The sequence below is a fragment of the Corvus hawaiiensis genome, chromosome Z (genome assembly GCF_020740725.1).
Source record: "Corvus hawaiiensis isolate bCorHaw1 chromosome Z, bCorHaw1.pri.cur, whole genome shotgun sequence".
Lineage (NCBI taxonomy): Eukaryota > Metazoa > Chordata > Aves > Passeriformes > Corvidae > Corvus > Corvus hawaiiensis.
In genome coordinates this window covers 38,295,986-38,323,671 of record NC_063255.1, presented here as the reverse complement: position 1 = coordinate 38,323,671, position 27,686 = coordinate 38,295,986, and the positions used below count along the sequence as shown (strand labels likewise).

The following is a 27,686-nucleotide window of genomic DNA, read 5'->3' as shown; positions in this document are numbered from 1 at the left end:
CTCTTGTATATTTTTATGACTTTTCCACTTAGAGAATATAAGAGTGAGATAGAGCAATTAACTGTCTTTAACATTAATTCAAGAAATTCTTGGGAATCCAACGGAGGGAGGGGTCCCAGTTTAAAATCAGATTTATTTAAAACAATCACCCCCCTCCTCTCCCCCCCCAAAAAAATCTCCCCCCACCAAACCAAACCACCTTACTAAGTCCTGTCCAGGATTTTGTCCTAAATGTTTATTTCTTGTGGAATTAATTCAATTGCTTGTTCTGCATAGTCACTGAGAATTGTTTTCTTTCTCAAGGTCATTTCATTTTTGGCTGCAGTGTTGCACAAAAAGGGAACGCGTGAGGATATTGAAAATAATATGCCGGAATTTTTACTAAGGACAATGAAAAAGGGCTCAGATTGTAACCCCAAGAAGGTACAACTTTTAGTGATACTGGCTTAAGGGTTTTGATAAAAGGCAGTACTTGGATTTGTTTGTTTGTTTGTTAGTTCTAGGAGTTTATGTACATTAATTTTTAAAATTCAGCTGCTGAAGTAGGATTTCTTGCCTTTCCTAAGTGCTTGGGAAGTCTTCAGTTTTCCAGACTGTCATAGAGCCTTCTCGCTCTAGTTGTTATTGTCTAATTTGTTACTACTGTTCATCTGCACTAATGGAAAAAATTTTGAGGTGTCTGGGTTAGATTTGTGGCTAGAGTACATTGAAAAGCCCATGTCAGTGAGTAGAAAATTAGTGTTGTGTGATGATATTTTTAAAGTAAAAAAAGCATATATATCTATAATAACAGGGTATTTAATTAGGACAAATCCATATATTTAGAATATGTATTGCTAATAGCCTTGTATTTTCTTCATTGGCTGTCATAATGTCGGAAGTAAGTCTGACTGATAATCTAGGTAATCAAATACAGTGACAGCACATAAAAGATACATGTAAAAGTTCTGTGTGAATAAGATAAATCTGAAGATCATTTTAATCCATTACAGAAACCATGTGATTTCTATTTTCCATTGTTATTTTTATTTTACTGGAGTAATTAGAAAATTTGACCGGCATGATGGGTTGTATGACTGTAGCTCTGTGAATAACGGATACGTGTTCCTCAGGAAATACAGGCTGAGAGGAAGGGGTAAAGGGATAGCACTTCATGTGCAAAGAAACAGGAATGCTTCTGACTAAGAATAAGGGAAGAATGTCCACTTTGAGGACATATAATGTTGGAGCAGGTCACAGAGAGCTTGTAGACCCCATCCATCCTTAAGGGGTTTTGAAGACCTCAATTCGGAAAGCCTGGGTTTGAAGTCAGTGTTGCCACTGCTTTGACTACAAAGTAGGACTGAAAATGTCCCAAGGTCACTTCCAACCTCACTGATTTTATTGTTCTGTGATATTAAGTGAATCATGTGTGCTGTCCTAATTTTTTTAACCCTTTTCAGGGCTCTGTTTTCAAGTCACATGATGACTAGACTTGTGGATTTGAGGAAGCTGCTTACCCTCTTCATCCTTTTGTTTTCTCCATTTGTAAAACATTTTGTGATATAGAGATGGTATAACAAAGCAAAGTGGTAGTGTTTCACATCTTACTGCAGTTGTTAGAGTATAATTTGAGTAAGTAGTGCTGTTTATTTAATTTTAGTATTACAGTATTTTTATGCTGTATTATATACATACTCAGAGTAAACTGATTACTTTTGAATTTATATTGATTTTAGATATTTTCCATACATGCTTTGAAATGGCAGAATTAAACAGTCAAACTGCTCAGAGCAGTAGAACAGTCAAGATCTTGACTTCTGTTATTGAGAAATTGCTGTATTACATTTCTCAAGTAATATTACAATATGTATTTGTTTGCAGACTTTCCTCATAGTGGCCCCTCTTTCAGTGCTGTACAACTGGAAGGATGAGTTAGACACATGGGGATACTTTAAGGTGGCTGTCTTACATGGCAGTAAAAAAGACGATGACATGAGTCGCATCAAGCAAGGGAAATACGAAGTTGCTCTTACAACATATGAAATACTTCGCCTGTATTTGGATGAATTTAACAGGTAATGGCTTTAATGCGTTTTTGTGTGCACCAAATTTTAACTAATTGTGCATTGTTCTTTTCAAGAACTTTTTCTCTGTAATGTATTTACTGTTAAATCCATTGATCCACTGTGCTGCAGAGAAGATTCCCTGTACTACTGAATTTATCCTGTGCTACTGAATTTAACATGTATATTTCTGATGGGTTGACCTTGGCTGGACACCAGGTGGCTACCAAGCCACTCTATCACTCCCCTTCCCAGCTGAACAGGAAAGAGAAATTAAGGAAAAAAAAAACTCTTCAGCTGAGATAAGGCAGTTTACAAAAGCAAAAGCAAAAGTTTAGGTGTGCACAAGCGAAGAGGGAAAAAAAATGGTTTATTTTCTGCTTCCTGTCAGCTAGCAGTGTTGAGCCACTTCCCAGGAAGCAGGGGTTCAGCACACATAGCAGTTGCTCTGGAAGGCAAACACTGTAAATAAAAAAATGCCCCATTCCTCTTCCTTTCCATAGCTTTTATGCCTGAGCTGATGTCATATGGAATGAGTTATCCCTTTGGTCAGTTTAGGTCAGCTGGCCGAGTTGTGCCCCCTCCCAGGATCTTGCCCATTCCCAATCTGCTGATGTGGGGGAATGTTGAGAGAGAGCACTGGTGCTCTGCCAGCGCTGCTCAGCAGTAGCCAAAGCACTGGTGTGTTATCAACACCTTTCCAGCTATGGACGCAAAGCACAGACCTGTGAGGGCTGCTATGGGAAAATCAGCTCCATCTCAGCCAGACCCAATACAACTGTCTTTGTCATGGGACATGTGGTAGCAGTAAGGGTTTGAATAGTTCCCATAAAACCAGTCTTTGCTGGTAGCACACCTATGAAATGTTCTCTGAAAGATGCAGGAATTGCCTGCTGGAAAACTGATGACAGCTAAAAGATACAAAGAAGGTATTTCTGTCTTTCAGTACAGTGTAAGGTGAACAATCACCTGGAATTTTTAGCAAACGTTCAAAAAGGTATTTTCCTTGTTGTTTGCACTTTTCACCAACTTGATGAAATTATTGAGCCCTAAAAACTTTGAGATTTAAACCCATGCATTTCTCATCCTATCCTAAAGGTTCTTTTCCCTTATGTCGTCTTGGAAGTAGGGTACAAGTTGTGTCAATGGCTGGTAATAGCAGCCTGCCCTCAGTGGCTGATATAAGTGGATCTGCCGATCCTGGCATTTCAGGTGTTAGGAAAGGTCCAGGCCCCAGAGAGTATCCTAGTTGTTTGGAAATCCATCACCAAAACAGTTAAGATCTTCATCTCTGTGCTGAGGTCTGAGAAGTACAGATAGAAGCATAAAGCAGTTCTGTTATCAGCTCCCTAACTATTTGTGTTCTTTCTGAGGAACTCTTCATGCTTGATCATGGAGTAGACTGTGGTCAGGAAATAAATGCATGTGTGGAGCAAATCTGATGTGTGACTGCCTGCAAATACATTCCTCAGCATGCAGATTTACCAAACCGTTTCTACAGAGCATGTGACTGGATGGGCCTATGAGCTCAACACTGGAAGAACCTTTGTGTCTTGCTTAACTACAGTGATGGATTGGCCTCAAAAATAGTTAGTAATAATAAATAATGAGCTATCAGGGATAAGAATGCATATGCTCAGTTATGCATGTAAATCAGTATGAGAGATGTAAGTGGAAGGAGCTAGCATATGAACGTCTGTTAGACTTTTTTCAGAAACGCCAGTTTTTAGCATATTTTGGGAATGTAGGAACTTGAATATGAATGAATTTATTTAGTGGGTGTCAAAAATGCCGCAAGATCAGCCTTCATTAGTGAACCAAATGCATTTTGCTCAGGAAACATACTTTCTACTAAACATCTCAAAACATGTCTGTTCCAGCTTTTTGCAGCATTATCAGACTGGATATGGTTGTGTTCTGAAATATTCATATATATAAAGTGAACTCATAAAGTTAGTAGATCTCTTTCTGGGGACTTGAAGACTATTTTTATTATTATCATCACAGTATACAGGTCATTCTACCTGTAAGTTTTGTTGTTGAATTGGCTGCAAAATATCTCTTGGTCACTGCTTATAGTGGTGTTCCTTCTAGTCACAATCACAAAATATTAAAATTCCTCTGCTATATTGGTTTTGTATGGATATTCTTGGGTGATGCTTTCTTGTAGAAAGTATGCAGTTTGAAATGTTTTCAGTTCACTGGTATTTGCACTAGATAATTTTTGTTGGGAAAATGAAGCATACCTATGTTAAGCATATTTCAGTAGTTTACCTTCAGAGACTTACTTATTTTTTGTAAATCTTAATTATGAGTGGGGTTAATTTTAGTGAGATGTGCCGGATTCATTAGTCCACAGATTGAAAGCTGCTTTCTTCACAGAAAGCATTTGATACAGTTAACAGTAGCTCATTTATTTGGTGATGTAGTTTAGCCATTATGGTGAACTATACTAATTGAATTTACTAAACAAACAATATAAAGAAATGGAGTAGTATAATACAAAAAAACAGGGAAATCAAAAAGTGATAGTGTGTTATAAAGCAATCACAGCTACTTGTGTGGCTGACTTCACTTTTTATATGTATGTGGGATGATGGGACAAATAATGCAAATTAATGAAATTTTTTTTTTGATGTGCAGTATAGAGTGGTCTGCTGTGATAGTGGATGAAGCACACAGAATCAAGAATCCAAAGGCGCAAATAACTCAAACCATGAAGTCATTAAAATGCAGTGTTCGCATAGGTCTTACTGGAACCATTCTTCAAAACAATATGAAGGAACTTTGGTGTGTTATGGACTGGTAAATAAAATATTTTTTTTATGCTTAAACACCTCTTCATGTTAACTTTGCAGCAGGGGTGGGGCAGGGCTGGATGATATGGACCCATCTGTGTTATAAAAAAACAACAACAAAAAAAAACCCCCTCAACCTCAAAACACCTGCTTATTTCTGAGAATATAACTGTGTTTGTTCTAACACATCTGGGAAGGTAAGCTCCTGGTATTTTGCAGTTACTTAATACATTCGGAGTTCATCCCATCTGGTTTCTTTGGGGAATTTGGGAAGTAGTTAAAATTATTCTTCCCCCACTGCCCACATTGCCTTTTTTTTTGTTTCTTTTCTTTTTCCTAAGGACACTCATTTTTTTTTTCATCTGTCCTTTGCCCAGCAGATAGGGAATCATTACACAACCTTGACCAACATAGTGCCTTTGCTCTTTCCAGTATGTGCAGGTCATTCTGTCCTACTTGGAGGATGAAAGTAATAATGTTTTGCTTTTTTTCAAAATGCACAAGTGCACATATTTGAAAAGTAACAGTCGTGTCCAGAAAAACGTTTAATGGTCAAGGAGAAGTGCAACTGACCATAGATACAAATCTAAACCTTCTGGGAATGCTTTGCAGAGGAGGAACAGAGCATACATATTTTAAATATAAGGATATACAGAACAGAAATAGCAGGAAGAATATTTTAAGCTTAGTGTTGCATCTCATCCATTAAAACTCTGCTGATGTTGTTAGTAAATTATTCCAATGTGTAGTGCTGCCAACAATTACTAAATTCTTTTTACTATTGGGTTTCTCAAGATTTCATTTAGTTAATTGTAATATCTGCATATTCTGATTTAATAAAAATAGTAAAAATTGAAAACATGACTGATTAGCTTCCAGTTTAGGCTCCTGAGCACTAGCAGCCTTGTAGTTCAGAGGTTCTGTATATTTGTGATTTCTGTTGTTCTGCTAAACTTCTGTTTTTCTTGAGATTGCAACCCTAATCCTAGGGGGTATCTCTTAGCATTTGAGAATCACAGAAAACAGATGAAAAATGGCAGCTCTGAAAATAGTATATATGTTTCTCTTTGTACTTAAAACTTGTAGTAGTTTCTCTAGTGACTGCTACTTTAAGATTTCTTGCTGTTAGCCAGAAAATAAAAACAACTTATGGTATACTTTAAATCAGTGAATCAATCCCCCATCCCCTTTTGTTTTTTAATAGGGCTGTACCAGGACTTTTAGGTAGCAGAGAACATTTCAAGAAGAAATTCTCTGATCCGGTGGAGCATGGCCAGAGGCACACTGCAACTAAAAGGGAGCTAGCAACAGGTCGTAAGGCCATGGTGAAGCTAGCAAGAAAAATGTCTGGCTGGTTTCTGAGACGTACCAAAGCACTTATCAGTGATCAGTTGCCAAAAAAGGAAGACAGAGTAAGAGTGCCTTCACATTTCAAATACAATATTAATGAACATATCTCTTCTTTTTTGTTTTCTTGTTGTATTTTTTCTCTTTCATCAGGTCTGCAGTTTATGGTTGTCTCTTCGTCTTATTAACTTAAGAAGAATCCGTAGCCATAGAAAAAGTGCACTTGCAGTAGTGTGCTTTGTTCACATAATTACTATGATTGCACATGGAAATGGAGTTAATCAAGCATGAAAATGCTCAGCTAGTCTTCTGACTAGTGATTTACACATCTGTTTTATGTGTGTTTTTGTCCTTATCTGGGCTGGGCAAGCCCAAAGCAATGTATGTGAATTTCTTGAAATTCTATGTAAAACTTCTGAATTTGCAGCTTGACACTTTGTGTTTGGAACAGTATGCTTTTAAATCCCTCATTTTCAATCCATAAATAAAAGAAAAAACTCAGACATAATGGTGTTCATCTGATGCAATTGTAAATACTATATGAAGTGATAATACTTTATTAATACATCTTAGAGTTCTGCTAAATCTTTTCTTCTAAGCAGACAAATACGTAAGTTTGCAGCTGGTTTTGTTTTCAAAATCTGGTATTTATTCTTCATCCTTAGTTTATAATAATGTCATCTAGGCTGTCTTCTGAAGGAAAGATTAACACAAACATCAGTCAGTCGCTTTTCTGAATCTAGCAGGTTTTATTCTTTTTATTATCTTGTTAATGTGAGTATATGTTCAAGTTACTGCTGTATTATTATAGCTCAGCATGGTGCTGCTACTACTATGTGGATAGCATAGGTTAGGGAATGATCTTCAGATTTCTGTCTCCTGCTGCTTAAGACTAAAGATGTCATGGAGATGCCACCCATGGTCTCTAAAAACAGGGATCAGAGTTTTGGCCATAGCACTGTGTAGATCCTTGCCTTCTCATTGTTTATTCTGTTTGTCCTGCTTGTGGTAGTGCCCTATGACAGCTAGTGCCTGAAAAGGGGAAAGAAAGGGCAGATTAAGCACCTTGCAAAACAGAGAGAAATCTGTAATTAAAATTATGCATTTATTTCTCTCAATTTTCCTTTCTCTTCCTATTCCTTCACAAAAGCCATTATGAAAGGTCTTGAGCAAAATAACAGGAGGTTCTTGTAGCATGATGTTGATATTCTTTGTAGAATTTTGAGATGGAATAAAACAAGTATGCATACATTTTGGCTACAGTTCATGGTCTTTTGGTGTCAAGATCCACATTTTTTTTTCATTTGGTGGTGGAATAATTTCCTATAACTATTTGAGCAGGTATAGTATTTATTTCTGCTTTATTTTCAGGGATATGTGATTTGTGTTTTTTGATGCAGTGCTTTTTTGCCTTTCATTGTGTGCTGCACATGATAGTGTTACTTGGGTTTTCTTTTTGACAGATGGTGTTTTGTTCCTTAACTGAATTCCAGAAAGCAGTGTACCAGGCTGTGCTAGAGACAGATGATGTAACCTTGGTGTTAAGAGCAGGAGAGCCCTGTAGCTGCAACAGTGGCCGGAAAAGGAAGAACTGTTGTTACAAAGTAAGAACTTGGCACTGTTTGTATTTTAGATCATAGTCTTCCGAATTTCCTGAGAGACTCACTGCTGATGAAGAGCTGATTGAAATGTTTGCCTACGTGTAGGCCATCTCTTTGGGAAATTCCGACTGGAAACATGGGGAGCTGCGTTACCAGCATGATGGAGTTAGGCACTTTGGGATTACTGCAAAGTTGCTTTGCAGGCACTGAGCAGTTGGTTGTTATCTATGCACTAAATTCTGGATCTTTTGTATTAATAAATGCACCTGTGATTTAGTTGGAATTGGCAAGGGTACTGCATTGAGATATTCAGTATGTGTCAGGCATGCTGCTCCCAGGTGACTCGGGCAGTTTGTGCAGAAGCTGCAAATGGGAGGCACCCTGAACTCGGCAGGTTACCTGGGCAGTTTGTTGTGTTCTAACTGCAGTTGTGCCTTTCTGTGCCATTAAACATTCACTTTGCCTTGTTTCACTGAGGGGAGAACTGCAATAGCAGCCACAGAGCACAAGCTGAACTTTATCCACGAGTAACAGCTTTGCAGATTTCTTCAATCCTTTCTGGACTTCTTTAATGCTTGATTAGTCTAGCTTTGTATTTGTTTTGCCTGTATCACTCAGTAGGCTCAGATTAAGCACATCTTTTAAACATTTGGAAGCGTATGTCACATGTTTGTTTCTCCCTTTTATCTTTCTGGCCTACTCTGATTCTTGTGTAGTGTTTTGAGTTTTTTTCCAAATGATATAGGTTTTTCAGTCTCTTGCATCTTTTTTTATGAACAATCCCCTTATCAGTCTTGTTTAATATTCCATGGATACTAGCCCTCTTTGCAAGCTTTTGTTTCTAGTGATGTTTTGTAGAAAAAAAGAAATGCTGTTGAACTTGATTCACAAAGGGCAGTAGGCAGGCCTGAAGATAGTTGAGTGCTTTTATGGACTGTCTTATTCCAGGGTTAACTGTGACATTTAGTAACTTGAGAAGGCAAAGAAAAACAAATACTGATCACACCAGCCAACCATAATCAGGAAAATAGCTGTTGAGATAGCTGCTGTTGCATTGTAGAATGCCTGAAGCTTGAATTATGTTATTTGAGGTGTTTATAAAGCTTTCTAGGGATTTTCTGGAGAGAATAGTAAAGTTAGCAGTTGAAAGTAAGAGGTCATTCAAACTGCTCTGACTTGATTTAATCAGTTGTGAAGTTACCTTTTTGTTTACTGAAGAGCTCTTGGTTATCTCCATGTGATATCTGTAGAAGTTACTATCTGAAATGTTTAGCAAACGATGAACGTAGATGTAGGGGTTTTTTCTTATTGAGAAAATGTTTCTATTAATAGGGTCATAAAGCTGCAGGAAAAACAAAACTTGCTTCATTTTTATCAGAAATACACTACACATCTCTTGGGGATCAGTTATGGTACTAAGGATTGTTAATGCATTAAACCTGGTAAGAATAGCATTTATTTGAGATTATTACTTATTTTCAGGGATATTTGTATGCATAAACTGATTTTTTTTGTAGGTAAATGCACATGGTGAAACAATTAAGTCATTGCACTTCAGTTACCTAATGATCCTACAGAAGGTTGCAAATCATGCTGCACTGCTGCAGACAGACAACACTAGCAAGCTGCAGGTTAGTTTCAGAAGTATCTAAAAAATGGACTTGTGGAAAATGAATGGGATGAAGAGTCTTGAATGAAAATTGCTGCTGGCCTCCTTTTTAAGTCTTAACTAACTGCAACTAAGACATTTTGTGAAATTCCTTTTGCATTCAGTTACACAGAATGCATACCTTATAAAGACATTATACAAAAGAACATGTTCATTTAGTTGATGCATACCTGAAAATAAGGGTTATAAAACATTGGAGAGATAGGAGGGAGAGTAGTTTTTAATGATTTCTAATGGTGCCATTTTTGTTACATTTATGAAGAGTGCCTATAAGAAGAATGTCTTTGTGCAAGTAAATAAATAAATAATAGCTAATTAGAATTTTTTTTCTCTAGTACTTTCATTAAGAGCTGAGTTTGTTTAAATAATGAGAAACATGTTTTAGAAGAAATTGGTCAATGAAAGATCAATATCAATTTATCTTCTTACTGTGGCTAGTAACAAGACCCACAAAGGGCAGTTTTTAGAAAAGCTTGTGTGAGCCTTAAGATCCAGGAATGAGGAAAGGGATTTAGGGATGTTGGCACTTTCTCTTAGAAGCTATCAAGGAAGGGAAATCAGAATGTCCTAGGTAATTTTGAAAGTTTGTTCCATTCAAGCAGTTTTGCTTTTTTGGAAATGTTAATTTTGGTTTCCAGGGCCTTATACACAGCATATACCCAGATGTTTTCAGTGGCCTTTTTTGTGTATTGCATATGTAGTTTTATAACATTTGGTATTTAAATAACCTCTGAACTAAGAGAATACAAGTATTCAGTGACTTACTATCTTTTGTGTCATGCATAATTATTAATTTTGCCAACATCTACTAAATAAAGTGCTACTTTACAGTGTTTCTAGCCTTTAGTATTGATGGTAATGACGTGTTATTCTTAAGTGAGAGATGTGATCTTTTCTTTCTCTCTGGAAAAGTGGACTTGAAGTGTGAGGTTACGTTTAAGTTCAGAGCTAAATTTAGCAGTGGAGCTTTATGTGGCTTTTGAACAGCTTAGGTGCATTTCCTGAACAGTTATTATTTTTGTGGAGCAATATGTAATTCCCATACTGGCTTGTTATTCCAGAGAGTCAAGAGAATTGTTGGTACACAACTGTTGGCTAATGCAAACCTCAAGGCAGCAGAATTTTTTGAAACTGACAGTTCTGGTCAAGAGAAGAAATTTTGAATACAATCCATGATTTCAGATTAGGAATCTCTTTTGTTTTTAAATGAAACAAAGCAAAACACATGGGATATGTTTTATCCAGCAGTTTTGTAGTGAACTAATTTAAAAACCACATAACTCTGCTTGAGATACTTTGGCAGATCACGTTTCATCCTGTTTAACTCCTTGTATGGCTTAATATAGTTCTGATTTTTAATACCTGTTCAATCTTTCTGCTTTTCTTCCAGGAAGCACATATCAAACGAGTTTGCAGCCAGGTGTTTTCCAGTTTTCCAGATTTTGTGCAGTTAAGCAAAGATGCAGCCTTTGAAACAATTTCAGATCCAAAATACAGTGGAAAAATGAAGGTAAACCCATTCCTTAGAAGAAAAATAAATATTATTAACAGTAATAGATTTGGCCTATATTATATGGATGTAAGAAAATGTACACCTGATAGTTGTGGGGCTTTTAATCATTCTGTTTATGACTGGTCATACAACAGCAGGTATCTCCTATCATGGATTAGTATGCATTTGGGCAAAGTCTGGGTAAGTGTTTCTGTGATGCTTGGATTTTTTGAGATTTTAGCTTCACATGTTTAATGGTAGGCATGGAAATGACCCTTACAGTCAACATAATTATTGTTTCATGAAACCATGGTATCCAGTGACAGTCAGAAATATTTGGCAAAGAAAAGGAAGCAAAACAAAATTATTGTGGGCTTAGTGGTTTGTGCACACCTGTTGGAGAATGGTTAGAGGATCAGGGACATGGATTATTGATAAAACAAGGTCAATAGAAGAGCTGTGCAGGCAAAGGCCTGCAAGCAAAAGCCTGCATGAGAAAAAGCCTCCATGAGAAAATGCCTGTGTGAGAAACAGGCCTAAGAACCAAAAGGGAGTTTTTAGGGGGTACAGTCCTGTGCTGATAAGATATACTGACCATGAGAAGGGAGGAAGATTTTTGATCTCTCAAGTCAAAACATAAATAATAGAAGCTTGCCAAATGTGGTCTTTCATCTAACCCAATTATGTAGAAGTAAGAATGCGCTTTTATAAGTTTAAACTAATTAAAGCACTGATAAGCTTGTACTCAATACTATATAAGCGCCTCTGTATTGCCAATAAACAAAGCTTGCATTACCAATCACACTGACTGTCTGCATGGCTTCCCCCGCCAGAAAGTCAGCACACGCCTTCAATTTTGTGTGTAGTCCCTGCTGTCAAAAAGCGTATGTTAAGACTTTGAGAAGATTTAGAGGATGGTTCAGAGAAGGGCCACAGAGGTGTTTAGTAACTGTGCGTCAGAAGCAGCCAAGTAGGCTGGGACTCCCCAGCCTGTAAAGAATGTCTTAGATGAATGTAAGTGGGACCTACACAATCATGAATAGGATGGAACTGGTGAAAATGTACTGAGTGCCTACTGACTTCTTGAATCCTTTGGACATTAGGTGAAAATAATAGTAGTCATGCTAAAGATGACCAAAATAAATGTGTCCAGTGTGAATAAAACTCCTTACCTCAGAAACTTTCTGGTTTCAGAAAGGAACAAAAGATTTTAATGATGACGTATAGCGTAGATGATGATGGTGTTGTTTAATGTAGATGAAAAATATGTCTAATATAGCTAATTAAAAAGAAAGCTATACTAGTTTTAGTAGTGTTCCTGAGCTGAGAGTAATGGTGCGGGAGGGGCTGTTAGAAGCTATGCAGAATTTTGGCTCTCCATAAACCTGGGTATTAACATTTTCTTCTTGGGACAGGTGGCAGTGGGAGGATTATGGTGCTGTAGCAGTCACGGCTGTTATCACTTTACTGGTTTGTTACTATGTAAGCAAGATCTTTCTTTACTGTGAATACATACGTGTGAAATACCTGCATGTTAACTTTGTTGTATACATTTAATTTTTGAGAAGGTGAATTTAGGTGTCAAATTAGCTACCAGCAAATTTTCAATACGTAGCTCTAAAAACCAAATCCATCATATTCAGGAGTTGAAGAATTGCTTATGAAGGGGTTCTATTACTGATTATTTTACCCTGGCATTATTCACACTACTATTTTACATTTTTGGGGGTTTTTTGGTTGTTTTTTTGGTTTTTTTTTTCCCATGGCATTCCTGGAAAAGCTGGCAGCCCATGGCTTGGACATGTGCACCCTTCACTGGATTAAAAAACTGGCTGGTTAGTCAAGCCCAGAGAGTGCTGATGGATGGTGCCACATCCAGTTGACATCCAGTCACTAGTGGTATCTCCCAGGACTCAGTGTTGGGGCCAGTCCTGTTTAATATCTTTACTGATGATCTGGATGAGGGGATTGAGTGCACTCTGAGTAGGTTTGTAAAGTTAAGCTTGGTGGGATTGTTGATGTGTTGGAGGGTAGGAAGGCTTTGCAGAGGGATCAGTGGGCCAAGACCAATGGTATGAGTGAGGTTCAACAAGACCAGATGCCAGATCCACATTTGGCCACCAGAGCCCCCTGCAGTACTACAGGCTGGGGCAGAGTGGCTGGAAAGCTGCCGGGTGAGAAAGGACATGGAGGTGCTGGTCAACAGTGGCTGAACATGAGCCAGTAGTGTGCCCAGTAGCCAAGAAGGCCAGCGGCATCCTGGCTTGTATCAGAAATTTTGTGTCTTGCAGGATCAGGGAAGTGATTCTTCCCCTGTACTTGGCGCTGGTGAGGCCACACCTGGAGTGCTGTATCCAGTTCTGGGCTCTTCACGGCAGGAAGGACATTGAGGTCCTGCTGGAGTGTGTCCAGAGAAGGGTGACGGAGCTGGTGAAGGGTCTGGAGTGTCAGGTTTATGAGGAGCAGCTGAGAGACCTGGGATTGTTTAGCTTGGAGAAAAGGTCTTCCCTGAGACTCCTTATTACTCTGTACAACTACCTGAAATGAGGTTGTGGTAAGATGCTGTCCTGGTTTTGGCCAGGACAGAGTTAATTTTGTGCAGTAGCTGTGAGGAGGCGTCGCCTGGAGTGATGCAGGCATGGCCAGGGGGTGGTTGTTCTATACTATTTCTCTGTCATTGCTGGGACAAGGGTAGGAGACTCTCTGTTTTCCAACAAGAACAGAGTGTCTTCCAGTTGACAAAAACATGGCTGGAGGAGCATTGTTCATTTTTTCAGAGCCTGCAATGAGCATTTTTGCATGTGAATCACCCTCTCTCTTGTACTTTTGTCATTAAAACTGTAATAAGGTTTTCTTACCTTATTGCTGTTTCCAGTAAAATCTTCGTATCTCAACCCGTGATTTTCACTTTTTTTGCCTCAGTTCTCAACTGCATCCTGCCATGGTAGGAGGAGAGAAGGAGGGAGCAAGAGAGTGGCATCTGGTTTGGGAGAGTCTTGGTGGGGGCTCTGAATTGCAGAGTACCATTCCTAAACCATGACATACAAGAATCAGTCTCTTCTCCTGGATAACAAGTGACAGGATGAGAGGAAATCACCACAAACTATGTTGGTGGAGGTTCAGGCTGAACATCAGGAAGAATTTCTTCATGGAAATGGTTGTCAGGCATTGGATTTGGCTGCCCAGGGAGGTGGTGGAAATTTGCCATCCTGAAAGTGTTCTGTGGACATGGCACTTAGTGCTGTGGTCTATTTGACAGGGTTGTGTTTGGTCAGAGGTTGGACTCGATCTTGGAGTTCTTTTGCAGCCTAAATGCTTCTGTGATTAAAATTAATTTTTCTTTTTTAAGGATTTTGCCTCTTGGGGCTATTGCACACTTCACTCCAGTACTGCCTTAGAATATTTTAATTATGTGTTTTTTGACACAGAAGTGAACAACACAGGCAAGCAAAAATGCTTGAGTTAATACAGAGATTGCAACATTATGTGCCTTCAAAGCCTGTATCTTTCAGAGCTGCCTGTTGGGAGGGAATCTATTCCAAACCATAGCTGTAAGTCTTAAGTTGTTTCTGGGATAGCATAGACTGCAGCGTGTTCTCACGGGTACATCTGACTGTGGCTGTGTGAGTTGGGAGTGGCAGTAAGGCTCTTCTCATGCTTGTGTGCAGCAGCCCTGGGTGTTAAGGTGTGTATCTCAAGGTATTTCTTAATATAGATCATAGGTAATTGCAAAAAAACCACAAGCACAACCTCTCCCTCCAAACCCCTCTGCCACCCCAAAACCTGACCATGCACCCCCACCAAAAAAAAAAGAAAGGGAGAGGGGGAGCAAAAACCCCACAAGCTCGCCAAACTCAGATCCTTAATAAGCACATGTTCTTGAGAAGAGCCTTGGTGGGTAAAGTTTCCATTTTTTTTTAAAGAAGCTCTGTATGTATAGTGGGAAGATGTATTATAAATTCCAATCTTGCATTCTTGAAGTGCTCATTATATGGAAAATTATTTCTTCAATGTGTTTGGTAAATGAGGTGCCCAAAAGTAAGAAAGAAAAGAGAAAAAATTACTGTAGTTCTTTCACAGAACATTTTTTCTGTGACCTTTCAAATAAAGTCAGGTCAAACACTCTTCTGAAGTAGTAGGAGGCAAAGGTACGGAGCAGCATGGCCCTTCCTTTCCTCCAAGGTGGGAAATCATGATCTTGTAGTATTACGATGGTTTCTGCTTGTTCGGTGGGTTTTTTTACTTCATAAATTACAGAACTGGTGTGTTTTCAAGTGCTGCAGTTATGACAGATGGTTTTGTACATGGTGCTTTATTCTAGAATTTATTCTGCTTTATTCTATAGCATCTATTTCAGTCCATAAATTAGGATAAAATTTATTGAAAGAATTTCTTACTTTGAGAGAAATTGCTCTGCTTTTTCTTTTAAGGGGAACTTGAATTTTGTGCCAGTCATGAAATATGTCTTAGTATAAATAGAATATTCTGAACTGTGTGGTGATAGTGCTAGGTGTGTAGGGACAGGATGAGGAAGGCTAAGATGAAGCTGGAGTTGAACATGGCAAAGGATGCAAAATAAAACAAGAAGGGCTTTTACAGGTATGTCAGCCAGAAAAGTAAAGTTGAAAGAAGTGTGTACTCCCCTGATGAGCAATGCTGGAAAACTGGCAACAATGAATGAGGAGAAGGCTGAGGAACTCAACAGCATTTTGCCTCAGTCTTCAATGGTGACCTCTCTTCTCACACCTCTTGAGTGTGTGGACAGCAGGATGTGGACTGAGGGAACAAAGATCCTCCCTCTGTAAGTGAAGATCAGGTTTATGACACCTGAGGAACCTCATTGTATGTAAGTCCATGGGACCCAATGAGATTAATCCCAGAATCCTGAGGGAGCTGGCTAATGTAGTTGCCAAGCTAGTCTCCATAGTATTTGAGAAGTCATTAGTCAGGTGAAGTCCCAGGCGGCTGGAAAAGGGAAACATTGTACCTGTCCTTAAAAAAGAACGAGAAAGGAGTACCGTGACAACCTGTCAGCCTCACCTCTGTGCCTAGGAAGATCATGGAACAGATCCCTCTGGAAGCTATGGTAAGATAGATAGAGGACAGGGATGTGATTTGAAACAACTATCACAATTTCACCAAGGGCAAGTCCTGCCTGACTAACCTAGTGGCCTTCTAAACTGGAGTGACTTCATCAGTGAACAAGGTGAGGGCTATAGGTGTTGTTCGTCTGGACTTCTGTAACACCTTTGACAAGGTCCTCCATAATGTCCTTTTCTCTAAACCAAAAAGTAATGGATTTGATGGGTGGACTGTTACATGGATAAGGAATTGGGTGGATCGTCACATCCAGAAGGTAGTGGTCGACGGCTTAGAGTCACAATGGACATCAGTGACAAGTGGGGTCCCTCAAGGATTCATACTGGGATCAGTTTTTTTTACTATCTTCATTAATGACATAGATAAAAGGGATCAAGTGCACCCTCAGCAAATTTGCGGGTGACACCAGGCTGAGCAGTGCGGTTGACACACCTGAAGGATGGGATGGCATCCAGAGGCACCTGGACAAGCTCAGGAACTGGGCCCACAGAAATCGCCAAGGTTCAGCAAATCCAAGTGCAAGGTGCTGCACCTGGTCTGGGGCAAGCCCTGCTATCAGCACATGCTGGGGGATGGACAGATGGAGACCAGCCCTGCTGAGAAGGACTTGGAGGTGCTGGTGGATGAGAGGCTGGACATGACCAACAATGTGCACTCACAGCCCAGAGAGCCAAATGTGTTCTGTGTGCAGTGCATCAAAGGAGGTGTCGCCAGCTGGGCAAGGGAGGTGATTTTCCTCCTGTGCTCCACTCGTGCAGTGTACTGTGTCCAGCTTTCTCAGCACGAAAAGTATATGGACATGTTGGAACAAGTCCAGAGAGGGGCCATGAAGATTATTAGAGGGATGGAACACCTCTCCCATGAGGAAAGGCTGAGAGAGTTGAGGTTTCTCAGTCTGGAGAAGAGAAAGCTCTTGGGTAACCTTACTGCTACCATTTACTGAGTGAAGGAAGTGTAAAGAAATCTGGAGGGAGACTTTTTACGGTGGTAGGACAAGGGATAATGGCTTCAAATTGAAAAAGAGTAGGTTTAGATCAGATAATAGGAAGAAATTCTTTCCTGTGAGGGTGGTGAGGCACAGGAGCAAGTTCCCCAGAGAAGCTCTGGATGCTGCATCCCTGGAAGTGCTCAAGGGCAGTTAGGATGGGGCTTTGAATCTAGTAGGTGGCATCCCTCCCCATGGTGGCATGGTTTGAAACTAAATGGTCTTTAACCCAAACCATTGTATGATTCAGTGATCTTTGTGCCTGGAAGGAGGAGAGTGGGTTATGTAACTGTCATTGAAAATAATCTGGGGTTTGGGTCCATTAATTTTGACTTAATGAAACCAAAAATTGGTTTATACATTTTTGGTGTGGTGACTTGCTTTTTTTGTTTCCTGTTACAAATTTTAAACTGGAGGCTGTTTGTGATGATTTTGCATTTTATACTGTGAAAGCAAAATCCTTCAGGAAGTATTTAATTTAGAAAGTTGTCTTACGATAAGAAAGTAATCACAGAAGAGCCAACTGGTACTAGAGCTTGAAAACGGCTTTATCAGTTTTTAACATGTTTATTTGGAAATAACAGACAAATGATAGTAAAATGTTTTTAATAGCCTTGTTGCACTGTAATACTTTACATTTTCTGTTTCGTAAATAAATTCTGGAAACTAGGTGACATTATTTTGGAACTTTGATCTGGTAGTGTAAACTACATAAGTATTACTTTGTCTTTTAAATTAAAATTCAGTACAGACTACACAGACATTTTGGTACAGGTGATTATTCTTTTGTAGATAAGCATAGTTGCAAAGGAATAGTTGTGGAATTTTCAAAAAATTTATTCAGGGGAGGGGAAGGGGCTGTGTTGTTTTGTTTTTTTAATGAAGTTTATTAGCTAAGCAGCTGTAGCTGTTTCGAAGAGTTGGAAAGGTTCTGTCTGTTTAAAGTATCTGTTCTCCAACCAGAGATAAAACACACAGGGAAATATTCTGTTTTGGGATGTGAATTACTTCCGCCAGTAAAACTATATTTGCTTGTATGCAAGGGTTAAAGAGTAGCCTGCATGTGGTGTTTGTGTCCTACCTGTTGCTGTGGCTACAGTCATCTCTGTGTTTTGCAAGCTGTAGCATTTAACATGCCACCCCAGGTTTTCTGTTCTGAATTTTGGATTACAGCAAGAGCCTAGAGAAAACAGTCTGTACAATCAAATATTCAACATGCATAATCATTGATGGTATACGTAACATGGTATAATGAGAACACTAATATGTCTGTATTACAGTGGGAGGTGGGTAATACACAGTGGTGTGGTCTGAGTGAGCTTCAGCTTTTTTGTGAAATAATCCCCTCCTTTTCACTTGTACTGCAGAATTCAAGTTTTGCTTACACATTTTATTACAAGGTGAATTTCATGGTTAGATTTTTAAATAGAAGTAGTTGAATATATGAGAACTGAATGAAAGGAGTGTCCTGCTTTGTTTTGAAACCACCATTTTTCTGTCACGATGTAAGATAGTGGGGACCTGCAAAGCATAAGGACAAGTGGTTCATTGCTTTTGAAACACAATGATTTCAGGTTGTCCACACAAAACTATTGAAGATTGCTTGGAAAAGAAGATGAGTGAGGATAGCTTCACAAGCCTGCAGTAATTCTCATTCAGACTACCTTGTTGGATTATTTCTACAGTTTTGTTAAAATTGTGTCTCAGGGAGACTCTATAAGCTTTTTAAGTGTAAAAGGTGATTAAATGTCTAGGCCATTGAAATAATTTTTTTTCCCTTTTTTTGTAACTGCATGCATAATATTTTTACAGACATCCATTTGTGGGGTTTTGAAATACTGTTCTTAATACAAATCTCTTAGGAATAACTGTTGTATTGATTTAATTATTTTTGCTTGGCATATCATCATTCAGTAGAAAACTGGAAATCTGTTGGAGCACTTTGCAAGGAACGGTAACCTCTACCATTAAACATAACTCTGACCCAGGCAGGCCGGGCTTTGAAGGCTTAAAAAATACTGTAAGCTAACTTGAACATCTCTAAAAAAAAAACTCTCAAAAGCAAGAAGTAAAATATAATCACAGATGACTCATGATGTGTAGCAATTGGGTGGTGTATGTTTAAATCCATGTGGACTCTTACAAAGAAGGTATTACTTTTGCTTGAGTATGATCAAGTATTTCTGGTTTGGACTAAAAACATACAGGATAGTATTCTGGTGTGCAAGTTTAGGATTTACTTCTCTTTGGGGTGAAAGCATTCATTGCTTTTCCCTGTTAGAGTTGTTTCTTACTCCAGAATACCTAAATTCCCAATGGGGATGAAATTGCATGGATTTATTTTTGTATTCTTCTTTAGGAAATTCATTATTTGACCAGTACTTTAATAATAACAACAATAACACAGAAGCCAATTCCATCTGGTTTAAAAGAATGTCACTTCTGTTTCTTTTCTTAATGTGGCTAAATAAAATGCAAATATAAGTAGTATAGCTCTTGTTAAATTGCCTGTTGTGGATTTTTTGCCCCCAGTAAAATAAATCCTAGTTTGTATGTTCATGTACAATGAAATGAAGCAAAAAAATCTGTCATTTGTACCTTGTTTTCACTTGTAACAGGCTGGCTAACATTTACTAAGGAGCTCATAAGTGACATGTAATTACCATTTTATGTTCTAGATATTGTCCAGAATTGTAACATTAATATAAACATTCATCATTATTTGATTGTCAAAGATTTGTTAGGCTTCTAGTGAAATCACTCTTGATGAACAGTTTATGTATTTATCAGTGAATAAATACAATTTCAGAAATATTTACTGCTCAGTGGGAAAAAACTACAGTCATGGTACAGAAAATTCCTCTTTTCCCATTGTGTATGGCTTCTGCACAGTGCTCTGGAGCTGCCATTGCCAGATGTGGACATGCTTCTTTTGAAAATAACAGTATCACTATTATACACAAGGCTCTGGATTATTTGCTTCCCTACCAGAAGAACGTTGTGTGTGGGCGGATTATTGGCATTTCAAGGTCTGTGCAGAGTCTGGGAAGCTGGATCCTACTGTAAACAGAGCAACAGATGAGAGTGGGAGCGGGGAGGGGCATACATCTCACTGATTATTTTAAGAAGACAAGTTCCAAGAAGCTCTGAACTCAGATGGAGGACAGAAAGTTTAAACAGACCTCGGAGTTTTCAGGACAAATATGTGCATTTTTTAAATGCAGAAACTTGGAATCTGAGCTGGTGACATGAGTAACTTTTTGTTGTGGTGTGTACACTGACCCAAGTAGCTTCTGAATTTACCTCTTAGTGGTCTGATGACATTTTCACAGTAGGATTTCCATGTGGATCACAGAAAAATGCAAAGGTCCAGCATCTCCATTACCTTTGGCACATCTATTATGTTAGTAATGATTTTTGTTACAGTTCTGTTTCGCTTTGCAAGTAGTTAAGTATGGTGTATCCTGTTTGGAGGTTGAAAACATGAGTGTGTATGAGATGACCTGTAGATAAAAATGTCTTCATTTTTCTGCTGTGGTTCATTTACAGGTCCTTCAACAGCTTTTAAATCACTTCCGAAAAAATAAGGATAAAGTTCTTCTTTTCTCCTTTTCCACAAAGGTGAGCTCCATGTGATTTTTATCAATTAACTGCAGCAGTAAGTTCTGAATCGTGAATCACTGAGTGACACCTTGTCAACCACATTTCCTCGTTGCTTCTACTGTGAGAAGTAATTATGAGGACAGTGTGCTGTACTCCACAAGCATATTGAAACCTTATGTTCCCTCATGATAAAAATGGTGATGGCAAAACAAGTGTAACACTCTTCTGCCTTCCCTAGAGCTTTTTGAAATTGTTCTGTTACTTGAGGTGCAGATACCTGAGTTCAGCTGGTATGCCTTGAGTTAGAGCACTGTCACAGCACTGTATGACTGCAATATCATAAAAGCTTTGTGTTAGCACTGAAAGTTGTTAAGTTTCCTCATTCTGCTGACTTTTGATCATCATCAGCAATGAAACTTCAATTCTTGCTACACCAGTTGACTTGAACTGAAAACTGTCTAATTAGAGCAAGAGATACATGTACATTTTACTTTTTAGGGGCTTGCTCCTTGATCGTCTTGTTAGGGAATAATGTGTTTCCTGAAATAGTGCACTCTATAGTATCGGGGCTTTTTATTTAAATATTTGTAATGATAGTACTAAAAAGCATTTTAAAAAGTAGTAATTTGAATGGTTGTTCAGAGTCTTAAATACCTCTCTTTTTTTGGCTTTAAGAAAGAGTGCAAGTTTAATGTTCAGATGCAGTAGTAAAGTACTCAGTGTGTCTTAGGCTGTTTTATGGTGTCCAGTACCAGATTGACTGCTGGTTACTGCGGTCTCTTTCACTCCATGCCCCTGAGCTCTGACTGTGCACTCAGTGCTGGCTGTGGTGCTCATTTACTGTATTTCAAATAATTGCAACTTGCTAAGATGGGAGGAAGCTGCTTAAATGGACTGCCTGCTTATTGAGTTGGATTGAGTGACAGTTAGAGGTGAAACAGGCAGCCAGGGTTGAATGGTAGACTGAGACCACAGCAGACCAACATTAATCACCTTGAGTGCTGTAGAATCATGGCTAAAGAGAATCATGAATGTTGATAAGAAAATGGCAAAGATGTAGTCTCATTTGCAGTGGGTGATATAATGAAAATATATTTGATAAACATGGCCCCTGTTAATCATGTTTAATTAAAAAGGTAGTATTAAGTACTTAACTTTTTCTTTCCTTTTTTTCTTCGTTTTTCCACTCAGTTGCTGGATGTGCTGGAACAGTACTGCATGGCATCTGGGCTAGATTACCGAAGACTTGATGGAAATACAAAATCAGAAGATAGAATCAGAATTGTAAGAGAGTTCAACAGCATTCAGGAAATTAACATATGTCTTGTATCTACAATGTAAGAAAATTTAGCTTGTGGTTTGTTTCAATATGTCTGTCTAGTGTTCAGTAAATCAGTTACGCTGTAACTATACAAATACACTTGTGTCAGTTGTTAATGCTTACAGGTATGACTTAGCTGAGGTTGTGACCATTTTAGTGGAAGCTGCACAGCATTATTGTCAAAAACTATGTACTGTGATTAGAGGAAGTAAAATTTCACCTGTAATTTTCCTGCTTCCAGAATGTAACTGGCATAAAAACTGGTTATGAGTTTAATTATAGTATTTAGAGGAGTTGGCCTGTGTAGGACTTAATGGGAATGAAGTAGCAACAGGGATTTTTACTGAGTAAGTTGATAATAGTTGGTTAGGACTCAACTATTCATACAGTCTATAAAATGTGATATTTACATGAGAAAACTGCATTTTGTAGCAGTGGTTATTTGAGTACTTGGTGGTTATTAGAACAACAGTAATGCAAAGCTGTACTGCACTGTTTTCAGTATATTTAATAGTGTTCCTTTTTTTATGTTGGGGAAGAGTATGCCAATAGGGACCTAATACAGAACGATCTAGTTTCAGTGTTTTTCTGACTATCATATAGTTATGTTTTTTCATTTTTATGCTTCTAGGGCTGGTGGATTGGGTCTTAATTTTGTTGGTGCCAATGTTGTTATACTGTTTGATCCTACATGGAATCCAGCAAATGATCTTCAAGCGATTGATAGGTACACTCTCAAAATACAGAATTTGATCCATGTTGTGCTCTTCCTTTCATTCTGTAATCTGATTGTTCAGCTGAAACTTTTCCTGAAGAAAGAAATTTTTTACATAGTCTGATTCATCCACAAAGCAATAGGAAAGGTCCAGCTAAATTAGTTTTTAGCTTTGATGTGATTATTTATAACCCTAAATTTTACAGTTTATTTTCCTGTATTTCTTTTTTGTGGCAGAGAGCCAAAAAAACCCCTCAACTAGAAACTCCCCATGGTCACTGTAACTTTTTTTGATGTCTGGAATATGTGTATGTAGATGACATTTTTCTTGTGTTTTTCATGACAGAGTACATTGTGGTTGACCCTAGTTCAGATGATGTTTTGAATTCCAAAACCCTAAAAGACGAGGGCTCTTTATTTTCTCTTCTGCTTCACCATTGCGGTGCTTTTAAAAGCATTCACATCTATCTCTGATATTATGGTGTTGGAGTATTTCCAGTAATATAGATTTTTCTTTCAAGGCTTTTCAACTGTAGGATATTTCCCTAGGAATCCAAGGAAGACCTTTGAGTAACTGAAGTAAAGAATATTGAAAATCTTCAAAATTCAGTGGATTTACGTATTTTCATGAGCAGAAATAAACTTGTTTCTGTTATCTCATGGAGTTACGTAATTCTGTTTTAAGAGTCTTTCTGATTTCTAGGATGTCTTTATGTGCACCTGTTCTAGAGAAACATTAGCATCAGAAACATGTATTGGGGACTATCTTTAAAGAATCTTTGTAAGATCACATTACTATGAATTTTAGCCTCCTGTGAATTTTGTGGAATAAAGTCTATTAGAAGACTCAGAATTTACTGTTTGAACAGAACACTTGCCAGTTCATTAGCTGTTTTTATGGTGTTGTGTCTTGTAAAGTGATTTATAAAGTTAAGAAAGAACAGGCTGCTCCAAGTAATCTATGAGATAATTCCTGTATAATGCAAATAGGAGAATACTTTAAGAAAAAGTAGGTGGAGACAGAGAGGGAAAAAAAAAAACCAAACAAACTTGAGATAAACAGAGTGGAAGATGTGTTTTCTGGAGAGATGGGAGACAGTTCTTGTGATATAAAATGAGGAGAGAGCTTTTTAAACTGGATAGGCCTGAGGAGAAATATGAAATACTGAAGGTAAAGGAATAGGAAATTATTACTGAGGAAAATTTGGAAAAGTAAGGAAAACAACCCAATCGACATGTGCATGATTTAGAATAGTCCTGTTTTATGAGAATGCTTTTATAGATTTAGTTCGTTTGTTATTTATTACTACCCCTAAGAGCTCTCATTTCTTAAAATGTTTTTCATGTACCATGTCCTTGCAGAGCTTATAGAATTGGCCAATACAGAGCTGTTAAAGTGTTTAGATTGATATCCTTGGGAACTGTGGAAGAGATGATGTACTTGCGACAAGTTTATAAACAGGTAAAGTTCACAAACTGTTTAAATGGGGAGCTCTTCCTAGTAGTTTCAGGGACAGAAAGCTAATCTAGTCTGTAGTAAAATTGTAGTTTACCTTGAGTTTATGGTATATGATGTTAACTTACTAAGCAAAGGTGCATCATTTAGCGATTCTCAAAGAATGGAACAGAATTATATTTGTATTCAAGTTTTTCTGTAACTATTGACAGTTTAGTTATGCAATGTACCTTATTCGGGTTATACAGAGAATTTTTTTATTTGAAGACTTGTAAAGTACAACTGTGATAGTTGTAGTTAGTATCTGCAGCAGTCTGATTCAGGCAGCTTTTTCTCATGAAAGTCTGGAAAAAGTAAAGCAGAACTCTTGCTGGTGCTATAGCAGAAAAGCAAGAGGCATTGCAACTTTCCTAATTCTGGAAACTTGCTTTTAAAAGGAGAGGGAAGTGTCGTTGGTTCTTTTACGAAGATGAGAAATGATGCTGCTCGCTGGACCACTCTAGCCTGGACCACTTGCACTCTCAATTTTTCGACTTGCGTTGATAGGCTAAGATCTGAATAAGTGACAAATAAAAATAAGGTTCTAAGATCATCTGATTGCACAGAGCAGATAGTCATAAAATGAATTTATCCTCAGGAAGATGAAATCTTGAGCTCTGTTAAGTAATGTGTGTGGTTTGCTTTAAAATGCTACTTTCGGAAGTGTAACAATGACTTTTAGCTCACTTAAGGTCAGTGTTTTGTAGAAGCCAAAAAGCCATTAGAGTTCTGTTTAATTTTGACAAAATTATCTAAATAAAGAAGAGGAAACGTAAGGAAAAATTAAAAGGAATATGGGAGATAGGCGGAACAGGTAACTGGGAAATTTGCAGAGATTCTGTATGAGACACTCAGAATTAAGATGTTGTAGTAGTTGAAATAATATACTAGAATGACAAGTTAAATACAACGCATGGTAAGTCCTAAAACAGTATTTGAGGGACAGTGGTCTAAAAACATAAAAGCTAATAGTTTGGTTTTTTAACACATCACGAGCACAAATTGTACTGCTGTATGGACATTAGTAAGGTTTAAAAGAGTGCTGATTACAAAAAAACTCCCTAAACTTTATTTATTCTTTACATGCACATTCATGGAAAAGCTTGGAGAGGACCCTGTTCCAAAGTTTCTCTTGTGCAAAGTACTTTTGAGAACTCCTTTCAAAAGCAAATATCAATAGGAGAAGCCTCAGAAAGGCTAACAAAATGAGCAATAGCTGATTACAACCAGCTATATTCACTAAAACCTTAATGGAGGGGAGCCTGCTTCGCAGAGATCTTTGGAGTTGGTGATCTTGTAGAAAAAGAAGACCTGGATATTGTCTCTTTGGATTCCAAAAAGCATGTATAAGTCTTGAAAGGATGTATCAATTTTTTTCTTTTTTTTCTTTTTTTTTTTTTAATTGACTTGTATTTTTCAAGTTGAATAAGCCGCAATAAACAGAGTAATTATAAGTCTGAGGGCTGGGGTTTTTTTGGCTATACTTGAATTGCTTTCCCTTAACAAGTTAGCATACAGTGCAAAGGAAGGTGAAAAAAATGCTAATAATTTAGTATAGTGGAAGCTGAGCTGTCAAGATATAAAGGAGTGCCAGCAATATGTATGGTAGGTGTCTGATAATAGGCAACAATGCAGTAAAAGTCTTCGAATATTCTATTTTTTTTAATTCAGTAAAGCCAAGCAGGTTCATATTATACCACAATCTGTTATACCAACATCTGCCAGGGAAATTAAAACAAAATATCCTCTCTAAGGAATTTCTGCTTGTTCCAGCTAAAGCTGTGTATATAATGTGGGTGCCAGGAAATTCTGACGTGTTGTTGTAGCAAACACTTCTGAAACCTCTTGTGTTGTTCTGTTTTAGCAACTTCACTGTGCAGTGATTGGAACTGAAAATGCCAGGCGATATTTTGAGGCAGTGCAAGGATCAAAGGAACATCAAGGAGAGCTTTTTGGGATTCATAACCTTTTCAAACTTAGGACTCATGGGTCCTGTCTTACCAAAGACATCTTGGAGGTGTGAAGTACTACCCTATAACTTTTGGATATTAGTTTTACATTTTTCCTTTCCTCATGAGACTTTTTGGTCATTGTTTTGAATGGAAACACTATAAAACAGAATGGTAAAACTTAATCAATACTTGTCTGTGCCATGACTTGAATGAAATAGGCATGCTAATGTCTCATTCTGGTACTCATTCTCATTCTGAATTTATCTGAAAGATAAATTTCTTTAAATCCAAGAATGGAAAAAGCTTGGATTATGATTTTCATAAATTTCCTAATACATATATTTTTTTAATAAAAACTACATCACTTACTTTTTGGTACTTTCGCGCAGCTTTGTGCACAGATATCTTTTATTCATCAGTAACTCAGACTGACCTTTTAAATCAGAATTCTGATCATAAAAATATTTTTTATGGTCACAGTAACCTCTTTAGAGTACTTTTTGGGATGTTAATAACTGTTTTTAAAAAATGTATTTTATAATGCTGTATTTTGAAGTATTACAGGGTGCAAGTAAATAACTGAGATTGCGTATTTAAAAATTAATTTCTTAATTACTCTAAAAAGACTGTTGGCCTAATTCTATAGTGTATAGTGTAAACTAACTTTAAGTATATTCAGTATTATACCTTTATGTATGGAGCATGTTTGCTGCAGCTAGCTTGCATCTTCAAATTTACTGCAGCTTTTTTCCCTGTTTCTTTTTCTTTCCATCCTTCCCTTTATTTTGTTATTTTTCTTCTGCTAGGAACTTAGTCTGGACCTTGCTGGTAGTACTTCTGGTGCTTACACTTGTGTAGAAAGAAGGAAACTTCTTTCCTGTGCTTGCCTTTGTATGTAATAAAACCTGTATCTCTTTATGTTAACATATTTGATTGTTTTAGAGGGAAGGGCAGGTAGAAGCAGGAGTCATAACAGCAACTACATGGCTGAAGGAAGAGAATCGTTCATGCAGCTCAGAAAAGGTGAGAAGTCTTTGTGGACTTGTAGACCAGAGCATGACAGGCCTCTGGCTCCCAATATTACAGTGGCAAATGTGGGAAAATATGTCATTAGGCTCATAACACTTTTACCCTATTGTTTTAAAGATTTTGTTTAGGGAATTGTGGAAAGGACTACAGTTGGTTTAGATGATTAAATGTTTCTGGTTTTGTGGAACTCTCGAAGACGACCTATTTAGCTGTTGTCGTCAGCCAATCAGACAGTGATTCCCACCAAACCAGTGGTCTGTTCAATACTGTCTTTTTTATTTTTAATGTATGTAGTTATCGAACGGTTTCCTTCTGGAATAAGATCTTATTTTTTTTATTTTTTCGTGCAAAGGTCAGTTTTAATGGGAGCATTTCATTTGTAGGAATGTTTTTGACTGAGCACCATGATCAGGTACTTTGGGAAGTAAGCAGTTAGGTCTGTACAGTGGGCTGTAAGAGTAAAGTTGTCATTAGATTAGATCACACTGAATGACATTACAAATTAGCCACTATCTTTTATGCCTGTTGGAGATT

General features: G+C 37.8%; 1 protein-coding gene across 3 annotated transcripts in view; it reads left to right on the top strand.

Annotated features, from left to right (window-relative positions):
* Positions 1 to 27,686, top strand: part of ERCC6L2 (ERCC excision repair 6 like 2) — a 50,826-nt gene that overhangs the window by 7,143 nt on the left and 15,997 nt on the right. Inside the window, exons 3-15 of one of the 3 annotated variants that reach the window (XM_048291113.1) lie at positions 304 to 423; positions 1,864 to 2,057; positions 4,689 to 4,850; positions 6,048 to 6,255; positions 7,654 to 7,794; positions 9,309 to 9,422; positions 10,851 to 10,970; positions 20,587 to 20,658; positions 21,832 to 21,977; positions 22,593 to 22,688; positions 24,039 to 24,138; positions 26,036 to 26,188; positions 27,066 to 27,146. In XM_048291113.1, coding sequence (XP_048147070.1) covers positions 304 to 423; positions 1,864 to 2,057; positions 4,689 to 4,850; positions 6,048 to 6,255; positions 7,654 to 7,794; positions 9,309 to 9,422; positions 10,851 to 10,970; positions 20,587 to 20,658; positions 21,832 to 21,977; positions 22,593 to 22,688; positions 24,039 to 24,138; positions 26,036 to 26,188; positions 27,066 to 27,146 — 1,707 coding nt within the window. Of the gene's footprint in view, positions 1 to 303; positions 424 to 1,863; positions 2,058 to 4,688; positions 4,851 to 6,047; positions 6,256 to 7,653; positions 7,795 to 9,308; positions 9,423 to 10,850; positions 10,971 to 20,586; positions 20,659 to 21,831; positions 21,978 to 22,592; positions 22,689 to 24,038; positions 24,139 to 25,273; positions 26,195 to 27,065; positions 27,147 to 27,686 lie in introns of those variants that run through there. The other 2 variants (XM_048291114.1, XM_048291115.1) reach the window with 2 other exon arrangements.